Source organism: Echiichthys vipera (genome assembly GCF_963691815.1).
Source record: "Echiichthys vipera genome assembly, chromosome: 7".
Taxonomy (NCBI): Eukaryota; Metazoa; Chordata; class Actinopteri; order Perciformes; family Trachinidae; genus Echiichthys; species Echiichthys vipera.
Genome location: NC_139832.1, coordinates 24,892,985 through 24,910,321, shown reverse-complemented (window position 1 = coordinate 24,910,321; position 17,337 = coordinate 24,892,985). Strand labels below are relative to the sequence as shown.

The following is a 17,337-nucleotide window of genomic DNA, read 5'->3' as shown; positions in this document are numbered from 1 at the left end:
CGCCTCAGCCCCAGTTAGAGCTGGTTAATGTGGCCCGGGAAAGGGAAGTTTGGGGTCCCTGCTAGAGCTGCTGCCACCGCGACCCGACCCCGGATAAGCAGTTGAAGATGAGATGAGATGAAAAATATTGTATATATTATCCCTGATATTCTTAAATTTAATATTTCGTATTTATACTGTTGATATTTTTCTATATTTCCTACAATCTATTGTTCTATCTTCTTGTTGATGCTTTTTCTGTTTGCCATTCACTTTGCTGCTGCTGCTGCTATTACATATAATTACAACAAGAATATAATAAAGTTTGTTTTAATTGCTAAATTATTAAGCCATTGTAATTTTCACATTTTCAGATTAACAGAAAAAAGCAGAGTGTAAAAATGTACATGAATTAGATATTATACTGTTGCTAACAAGAAAAAACAGTCACGTGACCCAGTGTGACGTTACTGGGAAAGATGGCCGCGCCCGTCGGACCAACGCTGCTTCACTAATCGAGTTTACTTTCAGACCTGTGTAGAATATTCTGGTAAAGGCACGTTTTTTTAGCCGAACATCGCACCGGAGTGTTGGAACAGCTGCGGCAGAGATGAAGACCTTCTGCGGGAGAGCCAACCCGAGCACCGGAGCTTTAGACTGGGTGGAGGAGAGCGAGGAGTACGACTACCACCAGGAGATAGCCAGGTAGCTCCGAGCCTAGCATCCCAGCACAGAGAGGCTGCACACGCGTGGATGTTGTCTCCTTAGAAATAGAATAAAGTAACAACACGGAAGTGCGTTATGAGCCCTCTGAAAAATGACAAAACCATGGAAGCAGACAGTGAAAACGTGTTTTCTGTGCTGAAGAGAAGAGTTGAATTCAGAAAGAATCTTCAGTTTGTCAAAAAACTTTTTCAGAGACTTTTTTAATGGAAAAACATTGCTCGGCAGCAGCCTTGGTCCTTGTTTACTTCCTGTCAGCGGATGCCATTCACATTCGCTGCGACAGGAAATAAAGTAGGACACATTTAGAAGGTTTATGTGTACATCTTTGTAAAGGGCTGTATCCTTGTGTTCCTCATGTAATTATCAGCACTATAATCTGACCGATGATGATAAATAACAATATTTGACAGTTTAAAAGATCTAACAGTAGTTTTACATTAATAAATAACACTGACACCAGGAATGTGACCAGTTACTGAACAGGAAGTTTGTACTCTAGCAACTGTCTGTACAGACATTTCTTGTTAATTATCACCAACACACAGCAGTAGTGATGAGGTCTGAGTGTTACCCTATGGTATTACCACTGATTTCCAGAGTCAATTTGATTCGATTAAGGGATTTTCAGTTATAAAACCAGTTTTTAAACCCAGCCCCTATAGTGATATATCCATAACAAGCTATGGTAAACATTTTCAAAGATGTAAACATAAACATTCTAAATATGTCCAAGTTTATTTCCTCTTAAGTGAATGTGAATGCCATCAGCTGACAGGAAGTTAACAAGGACCAAGGCTGTTGCCTAGTAATGGAATTCTGTTGAAAGGTCTTTGGAGTAACATATCACAATATTATAGAAATGTAATTCTGTTATACCCTTTGTTAAAAAAGAATCAAAACCCTGCCAGATCTTTATCAGTTAGGTGTTTCATGTAAATCTGATGGTACATGGGGATATTATTGATATTATTTATTTGTTTATTTGGAGCATGTCAGTTAGATAAATCATCATCACACAGTATCTTGGTTTACAATTAAGATGACCGAAAGGGAAAGCGGGAGAAGCAAAAGCTTCTCTAGACCCGCCCCCGCTGATATTGATATGAATAAAAAGTGACTTAAACAAAAGCATCAATAGCAGCACTGGTCCGTCTGAATCTGTTGTCCTGTTGATCAGTTTAGCTTGTTTATCTTTCAGGTCCTGTTATGCGGATATGCTGCATGACCATGACAGGGTGAGTGTTGGAGAAGATGACATCAGCCTCTGCTGAATTCAGTCATAAACAGTCTGATATGACCCACGTTTGTAACAAAGTCGTTTTCTGTGGTAATAAAGTTCTAACCAATTCAAGATAACTTTTAGATGATAGGGTGCCGTCTGTATGTAATTGTTTTTTGTTTTGTTTTTCAAAGTATCAAAAATCGACATACTTAAAGATGATGTAGAATCTTTCACGTCCAAACAAAAGACTATAGTCCTCTAATAATAATGAAAACACACATACTGTTGTTATACTCTGGTTAAATGGCATCACAAATCTGTCTGCAGAGCATTCTCATACTTCTTCAGCACTCATGCATGTGATGTACTTTCTGCCTCCAGAATGAGAAGTACTACCAGGGCATCCGGGCAGCTGTAGCCAGAGTAAAGGCTCGTGGTGAGAAGGTCATCGTCCTGGACATCGGGACAGGAACAGGCCTCCTGTCCATGATGGCTCTCACTGCTGGAGCGGACTTCTGCTATGCTGTAGAGGTAGAGCAGCTCGTACTGTATGTGCTTTACACTGACACTGACAGTAGCCATTTCTCCATTTGACCTCATATTTCCACTGTTTAGCAACTTCTGTTCTTTTAAAAGTAACTTAACACCAGGCTGAAAAGGAGTGTTTTACTGCGCTTTCTGATTGAAATTGTAGGAGATTTACTTGATGCTCTGCAAACGATATACATACATACAATATGTGTAACCGGTGTGGCCAGGGTTGTCGGTTTATCTGCACTGTGTTGTGGAAATGATTGCCTGAGGCCAACAGGATCTCTTTGTAGGTCTCCTTTTATTCTGACACACTTACACGTAAAATCAAACAGAATCATCAATGAGACATCGTGTTAACTCCTAGAAAGTTAGATAACACACATAAAAGAGTTAGCATAAAGGTCAATATGTTTAAGCTAACATGTAAATCAGGACACCTACTAAACTATTCTGCTCACCTCTTTATTAATTCATAACAATGGGCAGAGGCAACAGCGGGAAAAATAATTTCTACACGTAGGGTGACCCCGGGAGGGGCGTAGGAGCTTTGTTGACAAACTAAAATATGGGTTCTCAGGAAAAACACATCAGGTATCAATATTTTGTGTAATTTAAATATAATATGTAACCAATGAATAACTGACCATATGTATCAGTGCTTTGGATGTTTTTTCCCACTGTAAACACAGCTGTGCACTGCACTTATTTTCAGTCTAGAGCAAGTTTGCACTGGAAAAAGGACTTATCGAGCTCTTAGACATGTTAGCAGGCATGCTGAATCACCTCGACGTGATTGGACATTAGTGCTGCATGACCCAGGTCCCAGACTGCCTCAGGTGTCCTCTCTGTTTCCTTTGTGTCTGCAGGTCTTTAAGCCCATGTCTGAGGCAGCACAGTGCATTGTGGAGAAGAACGGCTTCTCTGAAAAGATCAAGATTATTAACAAACACTCCACTGATGTCACTGTGGGGCCAGGTCACTATATTATTATTATTATATAATATTGGTTTCACTTTGCTTCTGTCTCTTGTCTGGTGGAATTTGCACACATCTGTGATTTTTGATAATACGAAATTAACAAGAACGCGGTGTTTGTTAGTGTGTCTGTTGTGATAAGATGTGTGTTTTGTTTGTCATTGAATACAGATGGAGATATGCAAATGAAGGCCAATGTTCTGATCACAGAACTGTTTGATACAGAGCTGATAGGTGAAGGAGCCCTGCCCAGCTATGAACATGCTCACCAAAACCTGGTCCAGGTGTGTGTGTGCGTGTGTGTGTAATTACATGTTAATGTGTAACTTTAGTCTGCAGGCTTCACACTGGTCATGGACTTTTTTTAAATATTGGGCTGCACAGTAAATTGCGAAAGACAAAAGATTTTTCTGAATTATTTGAAACAGAGTATCATTAGAAAACAGCATTTTTAAAACCTAACTATCACTCTTTTGTGCTCAGCTCGTTGTTCAGTTTGTTCAATAGAATAAAGTTGGAAATGATTACATCACTAGGCAGTTTGTTGTATGTTAGCAGTATTCTGAAAGCAGCACAAATGCAGGTCTGAGTACACTGAAAATGTTAATATATCCCAAGTAATTTCATAATTGCGATATTCAACGTTATGACTTATTTTCGCAGCCCTAGTTTAATACTCGAGAAATCAGTTCCACTCATTGTGGCTAAGTCAGACTGCAGACAGCGTGGGTGAAATGTAGAATCTTAGTTGGTGCTCAGTGCCGTCTCCTTGTGTCCTTCCACCCTGCAGGAGGGTTGTGAGGCAGTCCCTCACCGGGCCACTGTCTACGCCCAGCTGGTGGAGTCGGAGCTGCTGTGGAGCTGGGCTCAGCTGCAGCCGGTGGAGGTGGAGGGCGCCCGCCTGGTTCCACCGCCTGCCGTGGGCCAGTGCGCTGGAGCTCATTCGGTGTGTGACATCCAGCTGAGCCAGGTGTCTCCTCACAGCTTCGCCCCGCTCGGTCCTCTCTGCACCATGTTCAGGTATGAGAGTGAGAAACGTGTCCTCCGTAATTGTTTTCTCTCAACATCTGGTCTCAACTTGCTTTCCCTCCCTCTGCACTTCATCCCTCTCTCTCAGTGTGGATTTCAGTAAGCCAGTGAGCAGTGCATTCCGCTCCCACTCCTCCCAGTTTGTGGCTCAGTCCGGCGGTCGGGCCCAGGTAGTCCTGTCATGGTGGGACCTCGACATGGACCCCAGCGGGAGCATTGTGTGCAGCATGGCTCCCGGCTGGACATACACACAGCCAAAGATGGCTCCAGTGAGTTATAGGACACGATGTTATGATGTGTGCAGTCAGGCTCCTATCCACCCCTGCTGATCGCTGTGGTGTGTTTCAGTGGCGGGACCACTGGATGCAGAGTGTGTACTTCCTGCCTGTGGAGAGCAGAGTGACAGAGGGAGACGAGCTGAGTCTGACCGTCTGCCATGATGACTACAGTCTGTGGTACAGCCTGCAGTCTCACAGGTATCAGACACCACATACTGTATGTTTTCTGCTTTACTTTAGAAATACCCTTTGAGTCTGCGTCTCCTGCAGCTCTGTGCAACACAAACCCAATGTGCAGATGCCTCCATACATGTGTGCTACATTATAAAATTTAACAATTAACATCCTATCATGCTCTGTGGCATGCCTAAAATTATTTTTTATTTTTTGAAGTTTTGAAAATACACATTGGCATGAATCCAACATACCGTTAGCAAAGATACATTGGTATATTAGTGGGGAAAAAAACATTTAATATTGATGATAGGCTGACTGGCCTTTACGTAAGGTAGCCATCCACAGATGCAGTTAAGCTTCCACATGTATGTTAAACATTAGAACAGGAGTCATAAATATATGAATGTCAACCATTAAGGGTTAGGGTTAGGTGTGTGTATAGGCTTTAGGCTGCCCTACACATTACTGTAGGCCCAGTTTAATATGTAACTCAATTTTATACAATATCAAATCAAATGTATTTAGAAAGCACATTTAAAAGCAACAACAGTTGACCAAAGTGCTGTATAATCAAATGTAGTAAAAGCACAATAAAATAAAAACACAATAAAAAAATCCCACAAAGAACAGTTTAACAGTCAAAAGACAATGAAAGGCTACTCTTGTACTGAGCTATAAGCCAAGGAATAAAAGTGTGTTTTAAGACAGGATTTAAAAACAGGCAGTCTAACATGCAGAGGCAACTTCTTCCAGAGTTTGGAGGCTTCAACTACACAATGCACAATCTCCTCTGTGCTTAAACCTTCACCTTGGGACTATCAGAAACATCTGGTCAGCTGACCTGAGTGACTGAATATATGGCGTAGGGAGTCAGTTTCTCTTTCTGCTAAGGGGTCCTTGACCTGAAAAACGCCGCAGACCTCTGTTCTAAATGGTGTGTGTGTTGCTGTCCTCAGCCAGCAGGACTCACAGACTGCGGCTCTTTCCTCTCGGCCCTGTTGTACCTGCCAGGCTCACCTGGTTTGGACTCGACCACGTTTCGGGGAACTCAACGACAGACGGCGCACAGAGAGCTACGTCAGTGCGCTGCGCAGTGTAAGTGAAGGCACGTGAGAATGCAAGCCATCGGCAAATTCATGGATATGTGATTGTTCTCTGATTACCTGCTGTTCTAACTCCAGGTTCTGAGGGAGGACAGTGTGTGTCTTGGCGTCAGCGATGGAAGTCTGCTCCCTGTGTTTGCTCACATGATCGGAGCCAAGAAGGTACACTGCTTTGACCATGTGGGGACATATTGTACTTCAAACACCACGCTCAGACTCTGTTGTCTTTTTATTTTCTTAGGTCTACGGTTTGGAAAACTCCAGAATGTCTAAACAGGTTATTGAGCAGGTAAGTAAAGTGACAGACAGTCGTGATATTTTTTTACACTTTTTTGGATCTTGTTACAAAAACGCAAGCAGTTTAAAAAAGTGCTGACACTCCGCATTTTCCTCTGCAGGTGTTGGAAGCCAACTCGATGAAAGACGCTGTTGAGCTACTGGAGATCAGGCCTAAGCAGCTGACCAGCAGTGATCTCGAAGGGGAACAGGTACCTTTGGAACAGGCCTTCAGTCGTGTGGCCTACACATAATGGCTGTAGAGCTGCACTCATCAATATTTTTTATAATTCACAGTGTGAAACAGTACATCTTTATGTCAGACTCACAGGCTGTTACAGTCAGAATTACCACATCAGAAATGTGTATCTCAGTGGTGTGAGCATGAAGCATCTCCCCTACAGATCTCAGTCCTGATGGGCGAACCGTACTTCAGCACCAGCCTCCTGCCCTGGCACTCCCTGTTCTTCTGGTACTGCCGGACCGCCCTGGCGGGTCTTCTCCGGCCCAATGCCACCATCTTGCCCTGCTCCGCCACACTTCACATGGTGGCTGTAGAGTTCCAGGTGAGACGGAGGGGAATAAGGGTCAGGGTTTTGCGTAGGACTGATTTCTCCATCTTCTTTATAAAAATCCTCATGACTTGTGTTAGGATATTTCAGTCCTCTTTTTTTAAGATCCTTAATGCAAAGTTCTAGATGGCTAAATTGACACCTTATAATAGAATAGTTGTAATTAAAGGTAAAGATAAGTCCCTGTTGAACTAGTGTTGTCCTTTCCGTGTTTGTTAGGATTTGTGGAGGATAAGAGCTCCGTGTGGAACATGTGAAGGCTTCGATGTCACACCCATGGATGAAATGGTCCAGGTAATGTTTTTATGCATTTGTTTTTCTTCAGGGCTAGTTTTTACGTCCAGCGTAACCTTGTATATTTTTATCAGAAATGTCTTAATCAGAAAACAGAATCCGTAAGAGTAAATTCATGACAGAAGGTGGACACCTGCAATATTTGAGTTGGTGTGTTCATCTTGTCTTGCACAGGACATCTGCGCTCTGTAGGATGTCTTTCTAACTTTGCTGTTTTTCTAAAATCCTGTATTTTGAAATTATGAATATTTTATAAATGACTCACCTCATCTGTCCCTTCAGCGGTCTCTGGATTTCCGTGAGTCCCGTGAGGCGGAGCCCCACCCTCTCTGGGAGTACCCGTGTCGCGCTCTGACCCAGTCCACAGTCGTCATGTCCTTTGACTTCACACAGTGCGTCCCTCAACAGCCAATCAGCAGTCAGGGCTCACTGCCTTTTATAAGGTACTGAGTTTTTTTTTCCCTGTGTAAGATCAAGAACCAAATACCAAAGCTGAAAAGCTGGATAATTCTAAGGTATACAGTACACACACATGATATCTACTTAGGGGTATACTGATCCTTCATTTACACCAAAAAGGTAATTCATATATAGATGTTTTCCTTATATGTCCTTTATGTCAGTCTAAAGCCCACTGATGTTGGGTTGAGGACCAAAATCAGTGTCATCAAAAACTTCAAAACTTCCTCACGCTCAGGTTAAAAACAAACCAGAATGTTCTAAATACGTCATGTAGCTTGGTCTGATTAGTTAAAAGGCCAAATGATTGCACTTTGTGTCACTGTGGGGCGTAACGGAAGCAGTGGCTTTTATATTCTGTGGCACTGGGCTGAATAAAGGTGGCAGGCCACTGATTTGGTACCACTAGGCCCAGACCTCCTCTACTGGCCGAGTTTCAAACAGAATCAGATGTTTCGTCACATAAAGAATTTAATTTCTCCCTCTACAAACAATACAGTTGTAATTTGAATAAAAGTGCAACTGGTTGATTATGTGATAAGTGTTTTAGGAATCTGAGACCTCCTACCATTGTGAGACATTGAGACTGAACAGCAGCAGCCAGCTGCCTCGTTTGGTGTATGATGGCTCTACAGATGTGAACAGAGCTCCCACAGATGGACTGAACTTTCCCCCCTCAGACTGAAACAACACATTCTCATTGCACACTTAACTCTCTCTTTTCAGGTCTGGTCGTTGCCACGGTGTTGCTTTGTGGATGGAGTATCACCTTACTGATGACATCACTGTCAGTGCAGGTCTGATTGGACCAATCAGTGAGCAGGTATCACAGCCGTCACCTCTCTTTAACGTACTGATCATCTTTGTACCCTGAGCTTTTCTCACTTGCTGTATTTTGGGTCTTTTGTTGTCTCAATCTGTCTAATCACATATGTGGAATTAGGGCTGCAACTAACACATTATTTTCTTAATTAATTACATTGCTGATTGCTCATTTGTCCAACCAACAGTCCAAAGCTATCCAAATAACAATGACATAAAACACAGAAAAACAGCCAAACCTCACAGTCACATCGCTGATAGTATCAAATGTGTGGTTTTTCTTTCACTCAGATCATTCATTGATTATCAAAAGAGTTGCTTTTTAATAGTTTTTTGTTTGACTAATCGATTAGTCGACTGGTTGTTTAAGTAAATGTTATATATATATATATATATATATATATATATATATATATATATATATATATATATATATATATATATATATATATATATATATATATATATATATATATATATACAGTGATGAAAATAAGTATTTTAACACTCTGCTATTTTGCAAGTTCTCCCACTTAGAAATCATGGAGGGGTCTGAAATTTTCATGGTAGGTCCATGTCCACTGTGTGAGAGATAATCTAAAAAGAAAAACCCAGAAATCACAATCTATGATTTTCTAACAATTTATTCGTGTGATACAGCTGAAAATAAGTATTTGAACACCAACGTTAATATTTGGTAGAGTAGCCTTTGTTTGCAATTACAGAGGTCAAACGTTTCCTGTAGTTCTTCACCAGGTTTGTACAGACTGCAGGAGGGATTTTGGCCCACTCCTCCACACAGATCTTCTCTAGATCAGTCAGGTTTCTGGGCTGTCGCTGAGAAACACGGAGTTTCAGCTCCCATGATTTTTTAACAATTTATTTGTGTTATACAGCTGAAAATAAGTATTTGAACACCTGTCTATCAGCTAGAATTTTGACCTTCAAAGACCTGTTAGTCCGCCTTTAAAAGTCCGCCTCCACTCCACTGTATTATCCTGAATCAGATGCACCTGTGTGAGGTCGTTAGCTGCATAAAGACACCTGTCCACCCCATACAATCAGTAAGACCCAAACATTCAGCATGGCTAAGAGCAAAGAGCTGTCCAAAGACACCAGAGACAAAATTGTACAACTCCACAATGCTGGAAAGGGCTACGGCGAAATTGCCAAGCAGCTTGGTGAAAAAAGGTCCACTGTTGGAGCAATCATTAGAAAATGGAAGAAGCTAAACATGACGGTCTATCTCAATCAGAGTGGAGCCCCATGCAAGATATCACCTCGTGGGGTCTCAATGATGCTAAGAAAGGTGAGGAATCAGCCCAGAACTACACAGCAGGACTTGGTCAATGACCTGAAAAGAGCTGGGACCACCGTTTCCATGGTCACTGTTGGTAATACACTAAGACGTCATGGTTTGAAATCATGCATGGCACGGAAGGTTCCCCTGCTTAAACCAGCACATGTTAAGGCCCGTCTTAAGTTTGCCAATGACCATTTGGATGATCCAGAGGAGTCATGGGAGAAAGTTTTGTGGTCAGATGAGACCAAAATGGACCTTTTTGGTCATAATTCCACTAAGCGTGTTTGGAGGAAGAAGAATGATGCGTACCATCCCAAGAACACCATCCCTACTGTGAAGCATGGGGGTGGTAGCATCATGCTTTGGGGGTGTTTTTCTGCTCATGGGACAGGACGACTGTACTGTATTAAGGAGAGGATGACTGCAGCCATGTATTGTGAGATTTTGGGGAACAACCTCTTTCCCTCAGTCAGATCATTGAAGATGAGTCGTGGCTGGATCTTCCAACATGACAATGACCCAAAGCACACAGCCAGGAAAACCAAGGAGTGGCTTCGTAAGAAGCATATCAAGGTTCTGGAGTGGCCTAGCCAGTCTCCAGACCTAAATCCAATTGAAAATCTTTGGAGGGAGCTGAAACTCCGTGTTTCTCAGCGACAGCCCAGAAACCTGACTGATCTAGAGAAGATCTGTGTGGAGGAGTGGGCCAAAATCCCTCCTGCAGTCTGTACAAACCTGGTGAAGAACTACAGGAAACGTTTGACCTCTGTAATTGCAAACAAAGGCTACTCTACCAAATATTAACGTTGGTGTTCAAATACTTATTTTCAGCTGTATCACACGAATAAATTGTTAGAAAATCATAGATTGTGATTTCTGGGTTTTTCTTTTTAGATTATCTCTCACACAGTGGACATGGACCTACCATGAAAATTTCAGACCCCTCCATGAAGTGGGAGAACTTGCAAAATAGCAGAGTGTTCAAATACTTATTTTCTTCACTGTATATATATATATATATATATATATCTCGATATAGTTTAGATAATCTGTATTGTGTGTTATAGCATTTTTAATCTTCCCCGGCTTATCTCTGCTTTGCACATTATCTGTAGTGATTGCAGTTTTCCAATATCTGATCACTGAGCTGTTCCATTGAACAGGTTGGAGGTTCAATACCTCACAGTAGCTCTTTGATCACTAAAGCTATTTGCTTTTTGGATAGATTGATCGATGGTAATCTTAGGTTATCTAACATCACCAAGAAGAATGTCCTTGAAACCAAGTTTAACAATACTGTACAAGGTTATATTCACTTCAGATTTAATGTCTGTACCTGTCAAGTCATTCCAGTTTGTTGTCAAATCAAAAGCAATCATCAATAATTTTCTGTGTTCTTTGTCCTTCTTGCAGGGTGAGTGTGAGTGGAGTCGACACAGGAAACAGGGAGTGTATTTTTTACGGTCACCGTGGGAGAGCTCCGGTGACGGCAGAGCCGCGGTGTCTTACAGCTTCACCTTTGAACCCAGTTTAGGAGACATTAAGATGGACTTCAGCGTCGAGTCTCAGTGATGTGCAGACAGAAGAACAGACAATGCTGCACTTTTACCTCAGGCTACTGTTTGTGTGTTTCATTTTTAACATCTGTGGTTCAGCTGGTATGGTTTTATTGATCTGACTGAAGCCGGCAATGATGATGTGATCATTATTATCCCAAAAACTAGTTCAGAATTCAGTGTTTTGATACTGCGAACAGGAAACGGCCCCCACATCCCAGAATGTTAGCAATGGTGAACAAAATAATTATAAAAAAGAATGTTAGGGGGTTCCTATAAGAAGCTAACAAGGTTGTTAGCAATTCTACAATAAATAATTCAACTAAATCTAGCACATCCAAGGTGGGTGTCACTAACTGATGCATGATCATTCATTTCAGTGCATTAAGGGATGCAAAATGGGGATTCAAAAAAGGGTCATTAAGGCGGAATATCAGAGATAACGCGCTGTTTTTGTGAATGAACACAAAAGCCAAATGTGTTATTGAAACGTTTTATAAAGTTTTATAGTGGTTGTCCAGTGTTTGGTATCATTATTGCCAAGTCTCCATGAAGGATGTTTACCTGTTTTTAAATAACAGACTGCAGGGACGAGCAGGGCAGCGACATCACTGCTGAGCTCTTCAAATCTAATATTTATGTGTGATATTGCAATTGTTTGTGGCACTGTTACACTGTTACAACAGTGATGGAGTAATGTGCTGATACATATGAGGATGTACCATCTGATGACTTTTGACCACATTCAGTGAAATAAATGGGATGCCTACAAACCGAAGTCCGGCTTTAGTGTATTGTACTAAAATGAAACACAAAGTAAACATCTTATTGCCACACTGTTTGGCTGTATGTATATAAATAAGCTTGAATTGGACAGTTTCTAAGGCTCTCTGTATGCTTGAATTGATTATGTACTATTTACTGTAAATGTATCAATGGTCAGCTGTAAATAGAACTTAAAGTGAAAAGAACAAAAAAAAATCATTTCAGTGCTTTAATGTACTAGAAACCCCAGAAGTAACTCACCATAATTGGCTTAATTAACGGCAAGAGTAAAACTGCATGTCGGTGCATTGCTCTTATTTTATTCAACTCTCGCTCATTGATACACTCAAAACTCTCAGTGAACATTTTGGTTCATGTAGGCATTGCAATCAGTGTTGATGAATCACTGAGAAAATCAGACGTGTTTCAAACGCATTTCAGTGAGCAGACAAACAGGCAGAAGTCCCCATCACATCTGCAGTGACGTCCACTCCAAAAGCAGTTTTCTGCTTTGTTTTCAGAGCAAAAAAACTGGAGTAAGCAGGAATCATGTCTCCAGGGGTGTCTACGGGTCGATGGAAAAGAAAGGAATGTAATATTTTGAAGCATGAGCGGCATGAGGTGTGAAATCCAGTGTTTCAAGCATCTGTCAGCGTCTTGTTGTCCAACATAATCTTTTCTCCTGGCTTGAACGCTGGCATCCCGGCGTACGGACAGCTGGCACATCGGAACGCGTCACCCAGGTAACACTGCCACGTGGAGAAAAGACGACCATTTAAATAATAAGTGCTTCAAAACAGGTTAGCGTGAAAAGAGAGGAAAAAGGAGTAAGTGAACATATAAAACAACAGAAATATACTCACACTTCCACAAGACGATTTTGGTAGGTTAGTCTTCTGTTTTCCTTTACTCTCCTGCTCCAACTCCTCAGCAAGACCACATGAGCTGCACAAACAGCGTGCATCACATCATGTTTAAACGCTTTTCAAAGCTCAGATAAATGATATTTTTAATCTTCTACCACAGCTACAATCCCACACAAGTAGGACATGCTTGTGTCTACGCTTTAAAAACATCTGTGTGATGACCTCACCAGTTCTTGCAGGCTTTCTTCTTGCCCGCTTCTCTACAGCTGGGTGCTTTAAGAGAAGCTGGGTCTGGCTTCTTCAAGTCATCTTCATCCAGCAGAGCGTCAGAGTCAACCAGATCCTAGAGACAAGGGACAAAAAAGACCCAAGAGTAAGTGCTGCGCAAGCTACTAGTATTTAATGACTGTATTACATACTGTATTATCCATAACTCACCACATCATCATCGTCCATGTCATTGGCTGATAGTGTCCACATTTTGACAGTGTTGGGGTCCAGAGCAGGTTTCTCCGCTGAAACTACAGATGTTTGTGTACAGGACAGCTCGTGAGTTACATCAGTGAATACAAATATGCAACCTAATGACTTTACATAATACCTTCAAAAAACGACACACATATTGATGTTAATAATAGACTTTAACTGAAAAAAATACGTTTGAAAGAAGGACCTCTCAAACGAATGAGATCAATGACTAGTGATAAAAGATATGGTATAAAATCTGCTGTCAGTTTTTGCATCCAGGTCTTGTGAAGTAAGAAGAGCTGCATGTGTGCACAGTACAAAGCTTCATGTCCACATGGCCATTTAACTATCAACAACTCCACAAGCAGCTGCACAGAGTGAAATTGGAGCTCATTTATATTTTTAAGTATGTCGGACAATTGCATTAGTATAATGTCAACTATCTCTGCAAACTGAAACTGATGGAAAATAGAATACAATGTGAGTAGTTATCGTGTTTTTCCTTAACCTGTGTAGTAGAGCCCCCCCCCCCCCCCCCCCCTTTGGTCAGTCAGAGTCATTTTGACATTTAAGACACACATGGTAGTTTCAGTGACCAGTGGATTCAGAAGCATCTCATGTGACAGACCAATGAACAAACCTCCCAACGGACACAAGAGTGATGTGGCTTTGACTTAAACAGTTGTAGACAAAAACACGCTTAGAAGAAACAAACAAACTGCGATAATAAAAATACCTGGCTTTTTCCCGAATGATAGTTTAATCTGGCTGGACGATCCCACCTCGAAGCTGGGTTTGGAGGCAGATACACGGACTCTCGACAGAGTGTTTCCTTGATAACCAGTGGCCGTCCTGAGGGAGCTCAGCGCCTCAGGACTCAGATTTGCTTTACTAATCTGGATGGACAGGAAGCAAGAGGGTCAGCAGGTGAAAAAGGGGACATTCTGTAAAGGGATGTCCCCCAATATTGAATGAATTTGATAGATTAGAGATTTAGAACATCTTCCAGCATGGAAACTAGTGGTAGACCGATACATCGGCCAGCCAATATGATCGGCCGATATTTGCTTTTTTTAGGTGTATCCTATCGGCCGATGCGGGCTGCTGTGTTCACCTTTTTTTTCCCGGCATTGTTTACAGACAGGCGTCCACAGGCAGCTCTGTGTGCTTGAGACGCCTTTTTTAAATTCAAGAAACGTTACTTTTTTTAAAAAAAATTGAGACTCGTAACATTTGTTATCATCATTGTCTCATTTTAATGATGTAAAATGAGGAAGCAAAAGTTGTATCGTCTCCAAATATCGGTTCAAGAAAGTCGGCAGTCTGTATCAGTCATCGGCTGAGGCTGATGAAAAAAATCGGCATCTGCCCTAAAAAATCCATATCGGTCGATCCCTAATGGAAACGACAAGCTCACATTTGCAGACAAGGAGGCACGTTTTTAAGTTTCACGCTCTTTGTGTGTGAGCCCACTGACGCACCTCTGTCACTGACATGAAGCCAGACAACTTCAGAGCTGACATCAGTTTCTCAGCCGTCCTCACACTCTGCGCCTCAGCTCCTGGAACACAGAGAAGAAACATGTCAAACACAATCAGAGCTACAGCCTCATCAGTGCAGCACAGTGACCTTGTGGATAAAGACACCTGACACATGAAATAAATAACATTAATGGATGATTTCTTTGCCATTTTAGTGGCATCAGGTGACTGAGGGTGCATATCATTCTAAGACTTCACCTGTAACTGCTTCATCCAGAACCAGCTTCCCACCAGGTTTGAGCACTCTGGCCATTTCTGCGAGAGTCTCTGAACTGTGGATGGTGGAGCTGTCAGCCAGGAGGCAAGAAAGCACCCAGTCAAAGGTGGATGCTGAATGGGTAGCTGGGGAAAGAAGAGGGTAATTTTACTCCTGACTTTTAATTCATGCGTTCCTGTGTAAAATAACTGTTATACGGTTACACTTGTGGCAGAATTGTATTCATGCTGACAGGATAAATTACAGCATTTGCATGGTGTGATTCACACTAAAAAAGCAAGTGCTTTTTTACATAAAATCGTGCATATTGTAATTTAAAATCAGGTCAAGAGCCACTCACACAGCAATAATCTCTCCATGTTCTCCACTGACACTTTGCAGTCTGCACCAACGATGGCTCCCAGTTCCTCGACATATTGTTTCAGGGCTGCTGGGGCTGAGGGCTGAGTCCAAACCAGCATCACTTTGTCTCCTGCTTTGATGCCAAGGCCTGCCATGACTTCCTGGAGACACGTGCTGCTTTGTTGAAGTTGTTACTTACAAAACTCGCTTCCTTCTCTGTCTGTCTGTAGATGATCTAAAAGTAAAGATACGTGTCTGTTAGTGGAAATGATCCGCAATCACAGATTACAAGCTCTAGTCCAGGGGTCTGCAACCTGCAGCTCTTGGGCCATATGCAGCTCTTCGGCCCCCTTTTTTTTGCCAAAAAATAACATGGGAATAAATAACGCAGGATTTTCTGCACAGTGGACAATGTTTCAAGGAAACACCTGTTATCTTGGAGTTCAAGGTGATACTGTGACACTGAAAATATATATATTTTAAATATTACTTGAAACTAAAACATGCGTCACTTCCTTTGTACGGCCCAGTGCATTTCCCTGCAGGTGGCTGATCTTCAGTTTCTGTGTGCTTAATTCTGCGAGGACAGATTAGATTTGCTCTCACTGCCAACAATGAGGCTTACCTGTATGCTTGATATGTGGTGAGAAATTAGTGAACGGGTAATAATAGAAATAAAATGTCAACAGTTTTCTTTATTGTTCTGTAATTTCAAAAATTGCAACAAACTATACTGTTGTATATATCATATAACTACATATAAAACTTTATATGCTGTAATATAATAATAAGGAATAACAAGAATATGTTGTGCGGCTCCAGACACATTTTATCTGGTGGAGGAGAGGGGCCAAAATGGCTCTTTTGATAGTAAAGGTTGCAGACCCCTGCTCTAGTCTACATTTAATAATTTCCCCCTGGGATTATTAAAGTATTTCTGATTCTGATGATGCATCCGTGGTTGGGACGTCGGTTTATCCTCGAATCAAAACGTCAAAAACACAGAAGTCAGTGCCATAAACAAAAACGACATGACCTTGAGATTATTGTGTTGAAATCATAATAATAGCAAAGATCGCCGTGTGTTGCTGGTCCATTTGAATAATAGTGTAAAGTTATAATGATTTTGAAAGCATATTGTTAACAGTGTAATGGTCTGGTGGATTCTCTCCAGTTCAGTCACCGTTATTTCTCTACAGTGTTGAAACATAATAACGTTGATACATAACAGTCAAGAATGTGGTTCCTTATTTCTCGTATCGCGGCTAATTACTGAACCCGTTACCCTGTTTGTTGACACGGGTGAAGGAACATGGGTCGTGTATCTGTGGTCATAGGTTAGCAAACAAGCGTGACGCAGAAACACCGGTTCTTTCTAAAGTTCACGCGCACGTCCATGATAACGAGAGAGTCCAGCACGCGGCCACTCACGCGCAACATACACTCATGTTTGTGTGTGGTTGTTCTGAAAACATTTGGTGTTAAAATGATTGAAATAACACTTAATACCCGGTCACTCACCTCATACGAGCTCTTGACGGAAGTTGAAGTGTGAAGTTAGACAAATAGGAAGATGTGTGTTCCGGTTTGAATTTTCAAAATAAAGGTATTGTTGCTGGGAATAGCCTGGTCAGTTGTGTACATGAACTGATGAAGCCTCTTGGATGAGAGGTGAAAACAATTACAGTTGCTTTAAGGATAACGAACGAAAAAGATGAATTCATGCAAATCATGTAATTGTAAAACAAATTAGGTAAATCATTGTGTGTGCTCATGATTGTATTGTGTTGTGTACTATCGTACTAGTTTTAGTACTAGTCCTGTATTCTTTTT

The 17,337-nt window shown here is 41.5% G+C and overlaps 2 protein-coding genes across 2 annotated transcripts; one reads left to right on the top strand and one right to left on the bottom strand.

Annotated features, from left to right (window-relative positions):
• The first annotated feature begins 476 nt into the window (after positions 1-476).
• prmt7 (protein arginine methyltransferase 7) lies at positions 477-12,014 on the top strand. Its single transcript, XM_083916136.1, has 17 exons — positions 477-684; positions 1,904-1,940; positions 2,309-2,458; positions 3,328-3,436; positions 3,608-3,720; positions 4,227-4,456; positions 4,554-4,734; positions 4,814-4,941; positions 5,877-6,015; positions 6,102-6,185; positions 6,265-6,312; positions 6,422-6,511; positions 6,704-6,865; positions 7,091-7,165; positions 7,448-7,608; positions 8,351-8,447; positions 11,163-12,014. The coding sequence occupies exons 1-17, from the start codon at positions 590-592 to the stop codon at positions 11,319-11,321; spliced, it is 2,058 nt and encodes a 685-aa protein (XP_083772262.1). The 5' UTR covers positions 477-589; the 3' UTR covers positions 11,322-12,014.
• A 369-nt stretch (positions 12,015-12,383) lies between these two features.
• On the bottom strand, positions 12,384-17,054 carry ciapin1 (cytokine induced apoptosis inhibitor 1). Its single transcript, XM_083916691.1, has 9 exons — positions 17,026-17,054; positions 15,503-15,739; positions 15,144-15,287; positions 14,886-14,965; positions 14,141-14,300; positions 13,375-13,457; positions 13,164-13,279; positions 12,934-13,015; positions 12,384-12,819 (listed from the first exon to the last, which is right to left on the bottom strand). The coding sequence occupies exons 2-9, from the start codon at positions 15,657-15,659 to the stop codon at positions 12,709-12,711; spliced, it is 933 nt and encodes a 310-aa protein (XP_083772817.1). The 5' UTR covers positions 15,660-15,739; positions 17,026-17,054; the 3' UTR covers positions 12,384-12,708.
• Positions 17,055-17,337: the final 283 nt, after the last annotated feature.

What these genes read in the sequence shown, in the direction of transcription:
- prmt7 (XM_083916136.1), top strand. Translation starts at nt 590, where the DNA reads ATGAAGACCTTCTGCGGGAGAGCCAACCCGAGCACCGGAGCTTTAGAC. An exon ending in CCTCTCTGCACCATGTTCAG is followed by an intron (nt 4,457 to 4,553) that starts GTATGAGAGTGA and finishes CCTCTCTCTCAG; the next exon opens with TGTGGATTTCAGTAAGCCAG. An exon ending in CACAGCCAAAGATGGCTCCA is followed by an intron (nt 4,735 to 4,813) that starts GTGAGTTATAGG and finishes GGTGTGTTTCAG; the next exon opens with TGGCGGGACCACTGGATGCA.
- ciapin1 (XM_083916691.1), bottom strand. Translation starts at nt 15,659, where the DNA reads ATGGCAGGCCTTGGCATCAAAGCAGGAGACAAAGTGATGCTGGTTTGG. An exon ending in GCTTCATGTCAGTGACAGAG is followed by an intron (nt 14,301 to 14,885) that starts GTGCGTCAGTGG and finishes CTGTCCATCCAG; the next exon opens with ATTAGTAAAGCAAATCTGAG. An exon ending in CAAAATCGTCTTGTGGAAGT is followed by an intron (nt 12,820 to 12,933) that starts GTGAGTATATTT and finishes TCCACGTGGCAG; the next exon opens with TGTTACCTGGGTGACGCGTT.